The sequence below is a fragment of the Dermacentor albipictus genome, chromosome 5, assembly GCF_038994185.2.
Source record: "Dermacentor albipictus isolate Rhodes 1998 colony chromosome 5, USDA_Dalb.pri_finalv2, whole genome shotgun sequence".
Classification (NCBI taxonomy): domain Eukaryota; kingdom Metazoa; phylum Arthropoda; class Arachnida; order Ixodida; family Ixodidae; genus Dermacentor; species Dermacentor albipictus.
In genome coordinates this window covers 25818380-25836375 of record NC_091825.1, presented here as the reverse complement: position 1 = coordinate 25836375, position 17996 = coordinate 25818380, and the positions used below count along the sequence as shown (strand labels likewise).

Below are 17996 nucleotides of genomic sequence, written 5' to 3'. Positions count from 1 at the left end.
CCAGCAGCCGCCTAACTGGCGGCTGCTGGCGCCAGCACGTGGCAGCTGGCGCAACTGCCACGTGCGCGAGGGTCGTTGTGCCGCCACCAGCGCCGTTCGCCCATCGGCCGTCATCCGTATCACCCAGACTCGTCGTCCACCAAACCCAACGAACATCCGGCGCTCTTCCTGAAAAAAGTAGCTGCTGCAATTCCCGGACGTAATTCTACACTGACGACGAGACCTGAAAATCCTCTGCTCACTCTGCAGACCAGACAAAACTCTGTTGATGCTATAGACGACGGCGTAACAATTCAGTCGTTGATCGGCACTGCTGCGCAACTAAGATTAATGCCCAATTGTGGCACAACCTGAAGAAATTCGTCACAGCTGCCGCATCAAGAACCTACCGCGTCGCCTATTGTGGAACAGCGATCGTGCTCGGAAGGAGCGCTGCTTCCATCAGTATCGCAAGGCACCTTACCTCTGTTTCCTTTGCAGTTTTGGAACAGTGCCCTGACGTCGTCATACCAGGATTAAACTAACCATCTCATTCAGCCCTCTTTAACTGTGCGTCCAGTGTTATTAAGCTTTAACTGCCGCAGAGATGCGTTATTCAACAAGAGGCACAACCGCGCTTTTGTTTCCTCGATGACAGCCGCCTGCCGCCGCAAATTAACAAGTGCGTTACTATGACCTCTTTCTGCTTGTGCCAGACCGTCGCCATTCCGCACACCTACCCACGGTGGCAAACAACCGGGCCACACTCGCTCTTCTGAACCATTTCGCGCAGGTTATCCCGAGAGGGGAGTCGCTGGCCGATATCTTGCCTGTCGATGATTTCGAGATATCCGAATTAGACGTGCAAGATCCACTGTCATCCTCATGCAAGCTCTATCAGGCCACTCCTGCACCAGACATAGCAAGATGATGGCATCTGTCTAATATGAAGAATAAATAAATATATATATATATATATATATATATATATATATATATATATATATATATATATATATATATATATATAGAGAGAGAGAGAGAGAGAGAGAGAGAGAGAGAGAGAGAGAGAGAGAGAGCGTAGAAACCACATGCGTTAGAATCGGTGCTTATGTAGACTAGGACGTATGCCTCCTGGACTATCATTCGTCGTCTGCCCGCCCACTGACCTTGTCCACGTGACTAGGCTGAAACCTTGCTTCACCGCGATTTCGCCCACGTAAACACTACCGCCGAGACGGCGCCTTTCCGACTGGGACGTGATGTCACGGAGCAGTGGGTCAGTGTGTGACTATGAACAAGGAGGACGAATTGGCGAAAAGAAGACGTGGCTGGTTCGAGCAGCCGCCTTCTGTATGACGCGTTGCTGCAATTCGTACATATCCTGCACATACACCTAACCTTTCCCTATTCCGCCCCGTGGCAATATTGACACGTGTACGTGCATAATTTATTTATTTATTTGTTTATTTGCTTGGTCACAGTGCAGTGTAACAGGAAGCGGAGAGGAAAGCTATCCTATATTTTTTTTTTAAATGTTGGGTCGCTAGGTGCTAGAACTATAGCATTTTCTGTCAGCCTCAGTATTTTCGTGGTATTCTTAGTCATCTTGTTAAGTTTGTTTCTGTAGTTTTTGCCCAAACCAAATAGCATTAGTTAAGATAACAAATAAACAGCGATGCGTATATCAATGACCTCACCGAGTTGGCGATAAGGTACCGGATAGGCTTAATATTCCTTTTATCCGGCTTAATTTTATTTCAATATTATTCTCGGGTCATCCCATTGCAAAAAACTGGAGAAATGTACCCCAAGTACTTTCACTGACTGCACTATTTCTATATCTCTGCCTCTAAATACAAGGTAATTCTGGAAGTCACTTGTCGACCTTTCGAATGAAAAACTACGGCTTTTGTTTCAGTTGCATTTATTATTAACTTATTGTTACTTGTCCAGTTGTCTAGCATCTGTAAGACGTCATTAGCTTTACTAGAAAGAACAACATCAGATGCTGAGGTGACAAATATCCTCGTGTCATCTGCATAGACAATAAACTTAACTTCTGAGGAGATACGGACTACGTCATTAATATATAAAGTGAACAATAAAGGACCAAGAATGCTGCCCTGTGGTGCATCTGAAATTTTCTTCTTATCTGATACGAAATAATTTGTAGGCACATATTGACATCTATGCCCCAGATAGCTTTTAAGTAACACGAGTGGGAGCCCGCGAATGCCGTAATGGCTTAATTTTTCAAATAAAATGCCGTGGTGAATCTAGTCAAATGCTCGCGTGAAATCCAAAAAAATTCCGACCACCTAATTTTTTTTTTCAAACTCTTGTAGGATATATTCTTTTTGATCCAGTAGGCCGAGCTCTGCAAACTTATGTTTTTGGAGGCCACATTGCAATTTTGTCAGGACATATTTCATGCAAACATATGATAAGTGAATAAATATATTTTTTTCGAAACCTTTAGAAAATACGGGGAGCATAGATATCGGTCGATAATTTACAACGTTATGCTTGTTCCCCTTTTTGTAGAAAGCTATTACGCATGCCGTTTGCAATTTGGAAAGAAAAACCCCTGTCGAAATACAGAGATTGAATATGTGTGTTAGTGCTAGACTGATCTGATCAATAACATATTTCACTGGCTTTATTTGCATGCCATCGGCGTCACATCTGCGACTGTTTTAAGCCAAGAAATACTGTACGGGCTTCTCGTTCAGTAGTACCTTTTCAGAAAAATGTGTAGTTTCTGGACCCAGAGTTCGGCAAGCAGCGGGTCAAATGTCGTTAAAATCTCTGTAAACGAAGTAATCATTAGGAACATTGGCCATATCCTCTCCACTGACCAAGTTCCCATCATGGAGGACCTCCTTAATTTGCTCTGTTCTCGGATTGCGGCCCATCAAAGCGTTTATTTTATTCCATAAAACATCGGCTCGTTTTGAGCGCAAAGTAAATTCTTCTATGTGATAGAGCTCCTTTGGTTTCTTCATTTCTTTACTGAAGGCATTTCGGAACTGCTTGAAAGCAATTAGGTACGCCTCGTCGCGCGTACGGATAAATTTACGAAATAATTTGTCTTTTTTGTCAATTAAACGTAGGAGTTCATGCGTCATCCAACGATTCCGACAATGTTTACGTTCATACTGTTGTTTATAAGGGAAGTGTTCTTTGTATATACAAATAAACGATTCTAAGAAAGCGTCATAGGCTGCATTCGCATCATTTGAGTGAAAAACATCGTACCAATGCAAAATGCCAATCTCTGAACGGAAGGCATCCAAAGCAGCTGGCGAGACATGCTGATAACTATAAGGAATGTCGTCCTGAATTAACGTAAGTGCACCTGTTTTTCCAGAACTACATATCGCCATGTGATCACTAATAGGATGCGTAAGAACAATACAAGCACACACGACAGATCACAGCTTGTGAAAAATAAGACTAAGGTGGTATCCGACTATAACAAACTGATAGTAGACTAAGGTGGTCTCTATTTATAATGTTTTCGCAAATTGTTTGAAAAAAGACTTTGCGCTTACTCCTGCACAGTTCGTTTTCAAATCATGCAGAAAAGTATACGTCATTAGGTGATACACATGGCACAGTTAATTGCTTGTTTTTATTTCGAAGTGCCAATTTGCCTTCGTTTACGGCGATGTAAGATGCTGCCGCGACGGCGCAAGCGCAAACTCGTTGCGTCACCTGCTGCCAGCTTTCAGGGAGGCTGTGTTGCCCGCTCCCAAGGAGGTTATATAGGACTTCTGCGGTCGCAGTCCCAGCCGCCACCTGCGGGAGCGGGTGAAGCAGCCGGCGGCCATGTTGCTACAGGCAAAAGAGCGCCGCTCCAGCATAGGCGCCTGCGGCATGCGCGCGGCTTTGTTTACGGTTGCGCTAGGGAAAAGAAAAAGGAAACCCCTTTATAAAGTTTATCAGCATGCATTTGTGCGTCACTCTTGTCGATAAAAAAATATTACTCCGTCATTTCTTTGCCGCAGGCTTTGAGAAAACTACCGGCGAAACGCTTCACCAGTCGCTCTCTCTCGCTTCGTTAATTCATGAACGGTCTCTCCGTGCATAATAAGGTTGTGTGATGTGAGTGCGTAATGAATATTCATCACTGTTTACCGACTTATTACCGTCAAAGGTACAATAGAGCATGTTGTCGGATGCGTCTCGTCAGTGGTCTTCGAAGTCGCGAGGCGCATCACGGCGCAATCCGCGTCATGCTTTGGCGCGTTCACTACCGTCGAGGAAATTTCTGAAGCGATGTTTGTCCAGTAACCTTGTTGTATATTATTGAAGATGACGGCATTCTCGCCGACTAGGATAAGTACGTCATTTGCCATTTCACTCTATTTTGCGATGGCAGCTCGAAGTAACGATGAATACAGCCTTCCCGGCATCTGCTTGTTTTTTTTTTTTGCTTTGTTTCCTGTTTTTATAGTAATATTTCCTGCCGGTGTAGTAATTAATATAGAAAGCGATTTTTTTTATTTTTATGAAAGACGGAGAGTCCTCCTCGCGTTGTATTTGTGGCCGCGTTATTTATGTGGGAAACAGTAATTACTCACGATTTAGGAACACAACATTACCGAGATGGTTTACACGAGGCGCCGCAAATGATGTGTTTAGCATCCTGGACAACTTGATAGTCATATGCTGCAAGCCAGGGCTGGCATCATGAACTTCACGTTGTACGTTCTTCTTTATTTCATACGTGCTAAGAAAAATTGGTGCCACTCACCCATCCTGTCTATTACAACTTAAACATCAGTCAGAAATGCTATACAGGCTTAGGAACAGCAGAGAACATTTCTCATTGACACCTGAACTTTTACAATGCGTAATAATTCACTATAGAAGCTAAGGTTGTAACTAAGGTGCTGCGTTCATTAATTTTTAAATAATAACATTCTTGAAAGCAGTGTTGACGGTTTTCTTTGCGCTTCACTCATTTAGTATTCTTCGTGACGTGGCGTACCCAGAACCGTAGCACTCTGCAATATTCTTCTAAATGGGACTCACGCTCTTTTTTTACGACCACCTTTTACTACAGAATTTCTTGCTGGACTATTCGGTGCATATTACTAAACAGGAAATCAACGAGACATAAAGATGCATATGCAAGAGAATTGGTCAGAACGAGCACTGAACTTACAAATGTTCACTTGTAAATCCAGTGCTCGTCCTGTTCACGTGTTCTCCTGTATATTTGTTTGTCTCTCTGGTTTCCCTTATTAAAGCGCAGTCATGGCGTGGAGCATACACTGTGCAAACCAAACCGACAATGTCGTCGTACAAGCATGCACATCGTACGTGATTAGGAACATAACCGCAGACGGCTGCACACCAGCGGCGAAATCCCACCATCTCCTTCTAACACATAGCCCACGCATGCGTTTCATAAAGGCCGCACTGAGTGACGTGCTGCCAAACATTTATAGTACGTAAAAGAAAATTTATTATACACAAATGCGTATCTTGCGGGCACCTTCCTAACCGTTGCCAACTGAAGCGTACGCACCTACGACGTATACGACGAGGAAGCCAATTTTGGTCTCTCGGACGTTTGGAGATTTCGGACGGCTCTTTTCGTCCGAGACAGGCAACTTTCTTCTGTATCTTGAATAATGTCCTGTTCTTTACCGATTCTAGGCTTGCAGCAGAAATTATCTGCATCCAGTGAATTTGTGTAGTTCGTTCGAGCACATTCATGATGAATACGCTCTGGTTAAGCGATTTTCAGCTTCGTAGGCTGGACGTCCCTGACTTCGTAACGCGCTTTAGAATTGAGTATAGCTTAAGCCAGCGTTCGAGCGCGCACCTGCGCAGTGAATCCCCATTGCTGAGTTAGGTCCTTGATCAGGCGTAGAAGGAGGCACAACTACCGTTCAAGCAACTTTTTTAGTCGAACAGGATGCGAAGAATGCGCACATATACGTCCGGAGTTCGCCTACAGCGCCTACGAGGATGATGCGCACCATCAGCTCTTTAGGGCTCAACAAATCGTCGTCTAAAAGTGTTTTCATGGCACAGAAAAATTTATAATATTTGTACGTAATGTACGCTCATTGACTGACTCACACTCATTCACTTTTCGATGCTTAGTGGAAACTCAATGATGGCAAAGTAAAGGTCATTATAGATGGCGTTGAAAAGGTTCGGGAATGCGCCAAATTATTCGTAAGCCTTTGTTTTTTATATATTCGGATCCTTCTTAGAAAACACAAATTTTATATAATTTGTTTTGCATACATTCAGTTATCACACCTTAATTTCTTTTTGACATGTGGTTTTATACGAGAACTTACTAGTACTTTAAGAGTACCTCCAGACAGCATATATGACAAAGGATGTTGGAGATGCCATATGTTTCTTTTCTTTTTTTTTGTTATAGGCTCGTTATGTCATAATTGGCGCTACTACTTGTCTGTGCTTTGGTCAAAATGTAAGACATCGTCAGTGCCTTCTTGATAATATTTCTTTTGCCATCATTCAAGCAATTTGCTACCTCAGTTCGTATCCTTTTAATGGTATGTAAGGCGCGACTTTTCGTGGGCGAATCGAATTTGACGGTAAAACATTGCTGAAATATGTTACCTTGTGTCATTAACAAATGTGATGCAGCAGTTCTGCCTGCAAACTGCAAAATGAAAATACAACTACAGAGAAACTACAAATGCGATTCGCCTCATATTTGTATATATAACTTGAGATACTGCGGCCTTCAATGACGCTCTGGATTCATTGGTGAAAACAAAACCAAGCACTCACACAAACGCGCGTACGCACGTAGACACACACAACATTACAAGCATAGGAAGCAGTAGCAAGCATTAAAATACAAGCAAGATGCATGAAAGTAGGTTACAAGGGCAATTCAATGGCATTCCAAAATTTCATGACGCGTAAACAATTACCAAAACTAAGAAAGCAATTTCACCTCCTTCCATTTTTTAGACCTTACACTTCCGTCAACCAAAGGACCAGGCAGAATTCCGTAAAGGCTACTCAACAAAAGACCATATTCACACAATCAATCAGGATATAGAGAAATGTGCGTTATATAACCAACCCTTATATATAGCTTTTATTGATTACGAGAAAGCGTTTGATTCAGTCGAAACCTCAGAAGTCATGGAGATATTACGGAATCAGGGTGTAGACGATAAAGAAAGCAACAAAATCCCAATAAAGAAAGGCGTCAGGCAGGGAGATACGATCTCTCCAATGCTATTCACAGCGTGTTTACAGGAGGTATTCAGAGGCCTGGATTAGGAAGAACTAGGGATAAGAGTTAATGGAGAATACCTTAGTAACCTTAGTAACTCAGGGGATCGACTGCAATGCATGCTCACTGACGTGGAGAAGCAAAGCAGAAGTGTGGGTCTAAAGATCTCCAGAAAACTAAGGTAATGTTTAACAATCTCGGCAGAGAACAGCACTTTACGATAGGTAGCGAGGCACTGGAAGTGCTAAGAAAATAGATCTACTTAGGAGAGGTAGTGACGGCTGATCGGCATCATGAGACTGAAATAATCAGAAGAATAAGAATGGGCCGGGGTGCGTTTGGTAGGCATTCTCAGATCATGAACAGCAGGTTGCATTTATCCCGCAAGAGAAAAGTGTATGACAGCTTTGTCTTACCAGTACTCATGCACGGGGCAGAAACCTGGAGGCTTACAAAAAGGGTTCTGCTTAAATTCAGGACGACGCGACGAGCTATGGAAAGAAAAATTATTGGTGTAACGTTAAGGGATAAGAAAAGAGCAGATTGGGTGAGAGAACAAGCGCATGTTAATTACATCTTAGCTGAAATCAAGAAAAAGATATGGGCATGGGCAGGACATGTAATGAGGAGGGAAGGTAACCCATGGCCATAATGGTTACGGACTAGATTTTAAGGGAAGGGAAGCGAAGCAGGGGGTGGCAGAAAGTTAGGTGGGCGGATGAGATTAAGAAGTTTGCATGGACAACATGGCCACAATTACTACATGAGGGGGGTAGTTGGAGAAGTATGGGAGAGTCCTTTGTTCTGCAGTGGGCGTAGCCATGCTGCTGCTGATGATGATGATGATTCAGTTTTTTACTCGTTAGTGCTTTCCTCAAGCGAAAAATATTTAAAGGGGCTATGGGACCAAACTTACGAGCTTCAATTATGCACGGCAAGCTAAGAGGAAGCGTTAGTTCGGGGGTCCTTGCTAAACACATTGGACAGGAGAAGCTATTTTTTCTAGGCAAACACTGCACCGATGTTAAAGAGCTTTGTTACCTTTAAAATGAAAAAAATTACAAAAAGCTAAACGAAATCTAGTTGCTGTAGCAAGCGTATTTTCTTTATGGGGCCGCCGATTGTTTGAAAGCAATTTTTGAAGTTTGAAAAAAATTTAGAAAGACGAAACTATCAAATTTACAGCTATGTAGCTCAGGAGTGAAAGACAATGTTAATGTAACGCAAACTGCAGGTATTTTAAGGTCCTAACCTACTGCTGATTTATGAATAGGACGTTAGCAACACCGTTGTATATATTGTAAGAAATCTACGCAGGTTGCAAACTATTTTGACAAATTTGTTCGCTTTGGATGCTCGAGCGGACAAGTTTCTTAGGTAGCGACTCTTGATTTGGGTAGAGAGCGACGGCTTTCTAAACTTTATGCTTCTGCTTTTTTAAAGACTCACCCATATCCGCCGATTCTCGTAAAAACGCTACAGCCCTAAACCAAGATTATGTTTCCAAAAGTCACTAAATTTGCATTCCTCTCTCAAATGCAACAAATTTATTTCAAGTATATCAAGATGTTGTTTTCTAAAAGTGGTTACGATGGTTTGCATCCATTTCCATAAGCGACATCTGAGTTGGCCCTGAGGTAAACTTTTCCTCTAAACAACAAACAGACCACAGCAAGCTAGCGAAATCTGGCCTCATTCGGCACTGCGAAAATTCGTGTTTCAAATATTCATATCATAATTGTGTCATCTGGCAGTCTTGCAAAACTGGCATGACGAGACAAACTCCTTTTCGCGTGCCCAATTTGGTTTCACTTGTACGCCTCTGTGGTATGTGCTGTTCTTCTCGTGTGACAAAATGAATAGCAGACACACCGCAGCGACCACACTGAACTCTCCTGAAAGCGCATGCGAAGCGGGCAGATTCGGGCACACTGCAACGATGGTTTCGGAGTGTTTGAGAGCAGGAGACAACGCAGTGGCCCCAATCTTATTGGCGTTACACAATCCATCTAAATGGCGGTCGGTGAGGTCAGTGCCAAAGGGCACTGACCTCAAATCGAAAATTGGATAGAAGTTCGTGGTGAACCATGCCCTTTTCTGCACAAAAATATACTTGCCTTTCTGCTGTCAGTTACAATATACTGAAAATAGTCGAACGAGTATCTCATTGCTGCTTTAAGACGAATTCGGTTAGGAGATATATTTAATATGAGAAGCGATAATTAAACATTTGCTTTGCCTTCCTGAAAATAAATGTTAAAAATTTCTGTAGAATCCAGCTCATCATGAACGTCCACGTAACTGCCGGTTGGTATTGAAGCAGTGCACTGACACACCGCTTCGACCAACGGTGAAAGGTGTATTGAGCTCGGTTCTGTGATGCTCTTTATGATCCAGATGACTTACTGGCGTCCCATATGAAAGGGAGTGATGACAAATGGTCATCAAGCCTGCTTGATTTAGTCAGGTATACTGTACTTGGCTTTCAAACTAGGATTTTCAAACTAGTGGTCTGCGGATGCTGAGTAATTCCTCGATCCGCATGGCATACACATGCCTGATCCTGCTGCGAGTATTTCCTCCGGTATGCTTTTAACCTTAGACAACCATCTCTAGCCTTAATCGGCAAGGCACTGCTCTAGGTGTTATCGTGCATATATTCTCTTCTCGTTTCATTCTTCGTATTCTTGTAATTCCGCATGGTAATTTTTTGTTTTCATTACTTGCATCCTAGTCGCTGTCTCTGTGTCCCTCACTTTCTTACGACTTCTGGTTGTCTATATAAGCTTTCAATTGCCCTGTACTTGGTTGCCAACTCTCTTGACTTCTTCCTTTATTCTGTGTCGACGCTTTTAGGGTACAGATACCTGTGCACTTAAGCAGCCCATATATTTTGATTCATGTCCTAGCTCTTTTTCAAAATTAATATTGCTCTGGTCTTCCCTGACTTTAAGAGAGACCGAACCCATGTCACGCTCCACTGCCTTATTTATGGTTTTATGGTGGGCTTCCAACGCCAACCGACCTACCAACCTTTGGTTAATTTGCGACCACTACAAGGTATCCGATTGGAAGCACAGAATGATATTTGTGAACATTAGCACTGGCACCATTATCCCTTTTTCAGATACAACGCCCCAAGTCATATCTATTGTGGCCCCAAAGTGCTCTAAGTTTCATTTTTGCTGCATTCCGCTTGTCCTTCAGTTTCAGATTACCTTGGTTTGCCATTGTGTAAATATTTACTTTCCTAATGCATACGCCGAGGTATTTATATTGTTTTACTATGGGTATGACTTCCTGTTGACTTGAAACCACGTAATGACTCGTCTCTTCAATAAAGATGATAATTTCCGATTTCTATGCGCTATACTTAATGCGTAGATTTGTCGCTGCGTTGCCACATACATTCGCAAGTGTCTGTAAATCTATTGAATTGTCTTGAACTCTCCTTCTCTTGCACCACCTGTCCATTACGCACGTTGATCAACAAAACCGTTGAAGAGCGTGGCATCATCCAGCCCTCTAACAGGCCATGGGCATCTCCGGTTGTCCTCGTTAAAAAAACAAAGATGGTTCCATTCGGTTCTGCGTCGACTATCGCCGCCTTAACAGAATAACGCGCAAAGATGCCCATCCTCTGCCGCGCATCTACGATGCCTTGGACAGTGTGCAGGGAGCGGATTTCTTTTCCTCGCTGGATCTGCGCTCCGGGCACTGGCAAGTGCCGATGGCAGAGGCAGATCGCCAAAAGGCAGCCTTTGTGACAGCTGATGGGCTATATGAATTTACCGTCATGCCGTTCAGCCTCTGCAACGCGCCTGCCACTTTAGAGCGAATGATGGACACCGTTCTTCGAGGGCTTGAGTGGAAAACGTGCCTCTGTTATTTAGATGACATTGTGGTTTTTTCCACCGACCTTGCGCCGCACCTCAGCCGCCTTTAGCAAGTTCTTGCGTGCCTAATCACTGCAGGCTTGCAGCTAAATCTGAAGAGATGCCACTTCGGCGCTCGCACGCTTACTATTCTTGGCCATGTAGTTTCATAAGACGATATCCTCCCGGACCGCATTCAGACGCTCCCAGACCACTATGTATAACAGGCAGCCAAAAATATGCGGCAAATGAGACTAACATAACATTATACACCTATCCCTATCTCTACTCAAACTACATCATCACCTGAGAAACAAGGGCGTGCTGTATTATGCGCGAGTGAAAAAATTTAGTTCTTTTTGGGAAAGGGTCAGCGAAGGCGTACTAACACAAGTTTCTTTAGGGCGTGTTATTTGCGCTGCTTCAACTATTTTTATAGTGTCTTTTTCTGTTTTTTTGCTATAACGTTTTTTCCTGAAAAGCTTGGAGCACAACCACAATCCCTGCAGTGGATACCAAGGCGGCGAATAATCGCTTCTTGTACTTGGTTGTTGAAGAGATTAGTGGCTACCTAGGTATGAAATTACCTGCCGTGGTTGCTCAATGTCTATGGTGTTAGGCTGCTGAGCACAAGGTCGCGGGATTGAATCCCGCCCACGGCGGCCGCATTTCGATGGTGGCGAAATGCGAAAACACCCGTGTATGTAGATTAGGTGCACGTTAAAGGACACCAGGTGGTCGAAATTTCCGAAGTCCTCCACTACGGCGTGCCTCATAATCAGAGTGGTTTTGGCGGGTAAAACCCCGTAATTTAATTTTTTAGGTATGAAATTGGTTTAGCAATAAATCAACACAGCAATAGCAGGCACTGCCACGCTCTATTTATTTATGGCGCGTGTGCTGCAACGGGATTCCGCTCTCGCTCTTGAAGCAGCCGGCTCCACCTAGCGCCGCTGCCGCAAGGCCTGCGCGTGACATCCGACGTGCATGGTTCACCGGTGCAAAGGCGTCGTGCGGCAGCCCCACTCCTTTCCGCGTGCTCCTTTGTGGGCGTACTGCGCCCTCCAGTGGCACAGCCGAGAAGTTTGCGCATGGTAAATGAGGACAAGTTCACACGCAGCTGTATCCGCCAATAAACGGAAACGAAGGACGTAGGTGGTTTCTACGAAGAGGGGACGCGGGAACACCCACGCGTGGAAAGAAATCGCATTATTGGCGTCGCCATTGAAGAGGCACTAGATCTGCACCCTTGATCGGAACAAAAGGGTAGATGGTCCGAGCTGAAGGGGAGCGTTTGGGGAGACGGGCGCGAAGCTAAAAGGCAGGCGGTGCTTGAGGTCACCGCCACCGCTAATGCCCATGCGCTTCCCAAATGTCCCGTCGACCATCTCGGTCACGGAAAATTGGCCGACGCGACACTGCCCAGCCAGTTAAATTGAGTGTCAATGTTTGGCATTAGCGTGCGCCTTCTGAGAATGCCTGTGAAAACGGCAGGAGCTTTACCACCACGTCGTCGGCTACGACTCATGAATGATTTTGTCTGTGATCGCCATCGGTCCCAATTATAGTGTTTGGATTTCAAGCAAACCAGCTCACAGCTGCACGACAGATTTTTCTCAGTGATGGCAGGGCAGCCCACTGTCCCGCAAGCTAGCCGCGCTTTCATGGAAACATTGGCGACATCTTGCGTGGCGGCCGCTTGCAGGTGAAAAGGCGAGAACAACGAGGGCCGATACTCGCAGCCTAACGTAGATGACATGTGTGTTTGTGAAATTCTATCCCCTGGCGTGCCACTATTTCCACCAATGCCGTGTGCGGCACGAAGGTGGTTGTGCTATTGGCTACAATGATGTAAACTCGCACGTGTGATTGGCTGGTGTGCGAGTCCTTTGTGCTACTTAGGGCTTAAAAACTCACGTTTGGTTGTGCGGAGAGAGCGGTGTTTCGGGCTTGGACTCGGACAGAGGCCTCGTGGTTTGAATAAATGGTCACTTTATTGGACGACGGCTCTTTCTTCTCGCTGCCACCGTGCACTCGAATCATCGAGGGGCGCCGACTTCGGACCTTAAACACCTTCCCTTCTTAACTAGTGTTGAAGCTACGAGAGGATAAAGGGAAAGAAAAATGCCTCCCACATTCAAAGAAGTCGAATTATTGCCGCCGTTAGGGGCGCCTGCTACACGGCTTGGGAAGAGGCAGGAATGAGCAGAGTAGGTAGAGGCTAAAGCTCTGCCTACAAGAGAGGAAACGATGTTTTTGTTGATGTAAATAACTACGCCAGTACCAACGATGTACTGGAACTCTGCAGTGCTAGAACCATAGAAATAATGAGTGACGAGATCATTTATATGCCGCTAGAGTTATAATGCTTTTAGGACACTGCCCAGTAAACCCATTATCCAGAACTGTTCACACAATATGCATCTTATAAGGCCTTGAAGACATTCGCGTATTCCATTCAAATACATATGGGAGCTGAAAATTTTCGAGCGACCTACATAAAATGCCAGAACTTATTTTTGCGGAAGGGATCACAAAGCGTCGGCAAGCGGCAAATGTACAAACGGTCGAACTAGAATGTACATTGTATGGTTTAGTTATGGAACTACAGTGAATACCTGTATAAACATCTGTCCTTTTTAATGCTAATGCGCTAATAATTTATGTACGAACAATAAAGGGGGGGGGGCATCAGAAATAGGGAATCTTATGTTTTGTGTATTAATTCTCATAATACGAGCTTCTGATGAGACGGACAGAATTTTATAGTCTCCTTAGCGTCACCTAAACGTGGGTATACCATAGAGTACGTGTACGTCTGCTACCAGCATTTGAAAGTACGACAGCGCTGTAGAAGCCCGCACTAATGTCACAATTTTAAGGCCACCCTAGCAAATGTTGGATATATAGCATACTGTTTTCGTTCAATTGTTATTTTTAAACGTAACGACATTTTACTGACCTCAATGCACCTTCTAACAGCAGAATCATTGCTTTCCAAGGTGACACCTGCAATGGCGACAGCGGTGGACCCTTGATGCAGGGAGTTCATCGCGAAGAAAACATATGGACCCAGGTTTGTACAACCTTCATTGCTTTGCTTTTTGTACTGCAATGAAGTAGGAAGCCACCATATATATTTTCCAACTCATACAGAACGCGTAACCTAAAGGATTGAACACTCCACGTCAATCTAATTGTGTAAAAACACTTTTCTGTGATTTTATTAGGGTGTGGTTTCTAGTTGGCGTTCCTCATAGCCAAAATATTACGGCAGACCCTATGTCACAATGAGTGTACACGGTAATGCGTTGATATAGAATGAATACTGCGACAGAATGGGATTCGGCCGTCGAGACTAGTTATGTATAAGGCCTGTACTGCAGGTGGACTTCTTTTTCGGGCTACCCTAACCCTTTATTGATGAGTGTTGCCTGCGGTCAACATAGCAGGAAAAAAAAAGTATGGCACAGTTTCAGTATTGAGGACCAAGTTTCTGGCTTAATGTCTTGGGCTGTTACTGAATGACAGGCAGCAAGCGTCACTTGTTCGCTTAGAGCAGGAACAATGGACGAGGAAGAAGTTTGGCACGGACTCACTGTCTTTTGAAAGCAAGGCCAAAAGATACAGGCCGATGCAAAATATCCAGCTTCCCTGGTGTCACACGTGTGATGTAAAGCAAATGAAATTCACACCTATGCTTCATATGGGATCACAGCTTTCCATAGAATTTTAAAATGAAACCTTTGGTAGCTTCGGGTGAAGCCCGCTTCCAGTTTTCTTACCTGCAGTATTCCCTCTGTTGCTTAAAAAAATCGGCAATTTTGTTTTTTTTTGTGTTATTCTTACTATTGATATCTCTTCCACAGTTAGACAGAAAATAAACATTTTTGTTGGGTATTTTTATCTCTCGGCCTTATCGCTCAGAAGACTTCGCGTCGTCAGGCGTACCCTTTCAGCAGGCTAACGTTGAATAAAGGGGCACATTCTCGTAGACATTCTGCGCCTATGAATTAGGAATAAAGTTGCAACGTTTACTCAAGTAACGTTTAATAAAGGGGCATATTCTCACAATTTTGCGTAAATATAAATAAAAGTGTTTAGTAACCTTTACTATAGGTATAGTATGGCCTTTAGCATTGTAATCTTTCGTATACGCATGGGGTATTATTGCAAGCCTTGCCCGGCGCATCCCTCTGCGCATGCCCATGAATTTAGGACATTGACTATTCGGCCATCCGCCAGACTTCACCGTAATGCACTAGTGTAACTCACTGAGCAGCACTGAATAAAAATTCTATTACAAACGTACGGCCGAATTTCAACAACCTTCAATTGCCAACGTCAGGAGGGTAATCTCTTCCGAAAATATAGGCATGTAAGGCACCTGGTCGTAATTTTTCTGCTGCGTTATAGCAGCGCTTTGGTCAACGTTAAGGCGCTGCTATATCTCGGCAGGAAAATTATGAATAAGGGCCGTAAAAGCCTATGTTATCGAAAACATAAAGTATCCTGTCGATGTAGGTAACGTAAAGTTGTTGAAATTAGACCAATTGCTCTAAATACCATTAGTTTAAAACACTGCTCAATGATTTATGATAGTGTACAGCAGTGAAGCTCAGTGGATGGCTGAAAGGGAATGCACAAAATTCATGGGCATGCGGAGAAGGACGCGCGGGTGAAGACATGCAAGACTGTGCCGCCTACGCTTGCCGCTGCAATCCCGGCGCGTGGCCTCCGAAATGCGTGGCCCACCGGTGCGTGCGAACGCTGAGAGAAACGCGTGATACCGGAAATGGGCTTTCCTCACGCGCTTCGAAGTAGGGATGCTATGAGCGTCTCCTTTGAAACGGGCTTATGGATTGCGCCGCCAAGCCTTTGTTCTTATTTAGCCCTATTTAAAACTTATGTTTTTGAGAAAATACACAAACACGAAGAATTAGCAGCATCACGTTTTTTGAACCACTACTGAGAATTCCATTATTGCATGCATCCGTTTGTGGTCTCCCTTCTTTGGTGACACCAAACCTCCAATCGCCTCCAAGCAATCTCTATTCTCGAATTTCTATGATGCGCTGCGCAATCTTGTGGCCCTGCCCTTAAGCCTGCGCGTGGCCTACGATACGAAAAGCGCGTAGCGCTGGTGTTTAAGTTTAACTTTACAGGCCCCTCTCTTGTTCCCCTTGTTTTCAATCCTCCCGCACAAGCTAGCCAATTTGCAAGGTGCAGAAAACACAACGCTTGCACCTTGCCTTCCCGCCACCTTCTTAATGCTGTGGGAGATTTTACTGTATATGATATGTATATGATATGTATATGTATATGTATATGTATATGTATGAGATGTATATTATTACTTCGAGTTGTTTTTTTCGCTCCTTGCATTTTGCATTGAACCGAAGGTTGTGGGTTCGGTTCCCACCTGCGGCAAGTTGTTTTTTTATCCACATTTTTCCATTAATTTACCGTTTCTTTATTTCATTTATTAAGCATAAGTAATTTCCCCTATGTTGTCCTTGGTGTCAGTGTTTGTTGGCTTCTTATGACACTCTTTAGAGCTAACACGAATTAACACCTAGGTCTCAAAGGCTTACGATGCGGTCGTTCAGCGACGATCGCGGTTTCAGAGAGCAGGCACACTTTTTCTTTGCATCGCAAATCCAGTAGGGGACCGCCAGTGAAGAACACAAACAAAAGAAACAAACAAAGCTATTCGCTGAAAAGAAGGCTAGTTAATAACTAAAAAATGAAGAGAGTAGCTCTCGTAAGATGAGTTTTCACGCTCGGCCCTAAAATTTTGTCAAAAGAATGCGCTAAATTCTAAAGCTTTCGCAATCACGGGGTCGCACGCCGCTTCGCGTGCCCGGGAATTCAAGCCTGTTGGCCTACAATAAGATTAGGCGCACCAAATACGACCACGTACTGCTTATCTAAACAAAGTACGCGTCACGTAGGAATATACTATGAGAGACTCGCAACTACCTCATATAGCCGTGTGGAGAATGTTAGTCTGAAGTTTCCCCTCCCAATTGGATGAATCCATGTCTTTCTTCCTAACCCTAGCGCTTACCGGACGGTATCGAGGGGAGCTTCTTGTCTTTGCTGAACTATGTTGGCATACGAAGGCCCAGCAGTTTATGGTGACAGAAAAAGGCGTGACGTGACGTCGCGCCTGCCACAAAACTTAGTTTAGACCGTTCGCAAACCAAAACAACACAGAAGAGCAACGGCCCCAACATACGGGGGGGGAGGACGACGAAGGCGCTTCTGTGCGTACTCATGCAGAACGGGCTCCGCTATCTTGTGTTCTTTAGCCTGGCTCCATTTATTTATTTATCTATTTATTTATTTATTGTCATACTCTCAAGGCCCGGAGGCATTACAGAGAGGAGTGGTGATTACTGCAAACAAATTCATTAACAATATTCTTGAAGTTGTTGGCGTCAGAAATGGCAGTGATGGAGGCAGGGAGGCGGTTCCAGTCATTGGTCGTTCTTGGTATAAAGGAATCAAAATAAACGTTGGTGCGACAAGTTGGAACTTCAACGTTAAAACGATGATCCGTGCGTGACGATATGTGTGATGGCGGGGAGATTAGTTCATCCTTAAGTGCTTCGTTAGAGTAATAAATCTTGTGAAAAAGGCATAGGCGAAAGTATTTACGACGTAACTCTAGGTTAGGCAAGTCAAGGGTTAGTTTCATTGATGAGACACTTGCATGACGAGAATAATTCGAAAAAATAAAACGAGCAGCTCGGTTTTGAATGGATTCGATGGTGTATTTTAGCTTTAGAGTAGAAGGGTCGACAATGGAGCATGCATATTCAAGTTTAGGCCTCACTAAAGATTTGTACAGAAATAACTTGACAGCTGCAGTTGCCGATGAAAAATTA

At 44.0% G+C, this 17996-nt stretch overlaps 1 protein-coding gene across 2 annotated transcripts in view; it reads left to right on the top strand.

Moving 5' to 3' along the window:
• Positions 1–17996, top strand: part of LOC135898283 (complement C2-like) — a 240593-nt gene that overhangs the window by 216866 nt on the left and 5731 nt on the right. For both annotated transcript variants that reach the window (XM_065427150.2, XM_065427151.2), the window contains exon 18: positions 14106–14179. In XM_065427150.2, coding sequence (XP_065283222.1) covers positions 14106–14179 — 74 coding nt within the window. The remainder of the gene's footprint in view (positions 1–14105; positions 14180–17996) is intronic.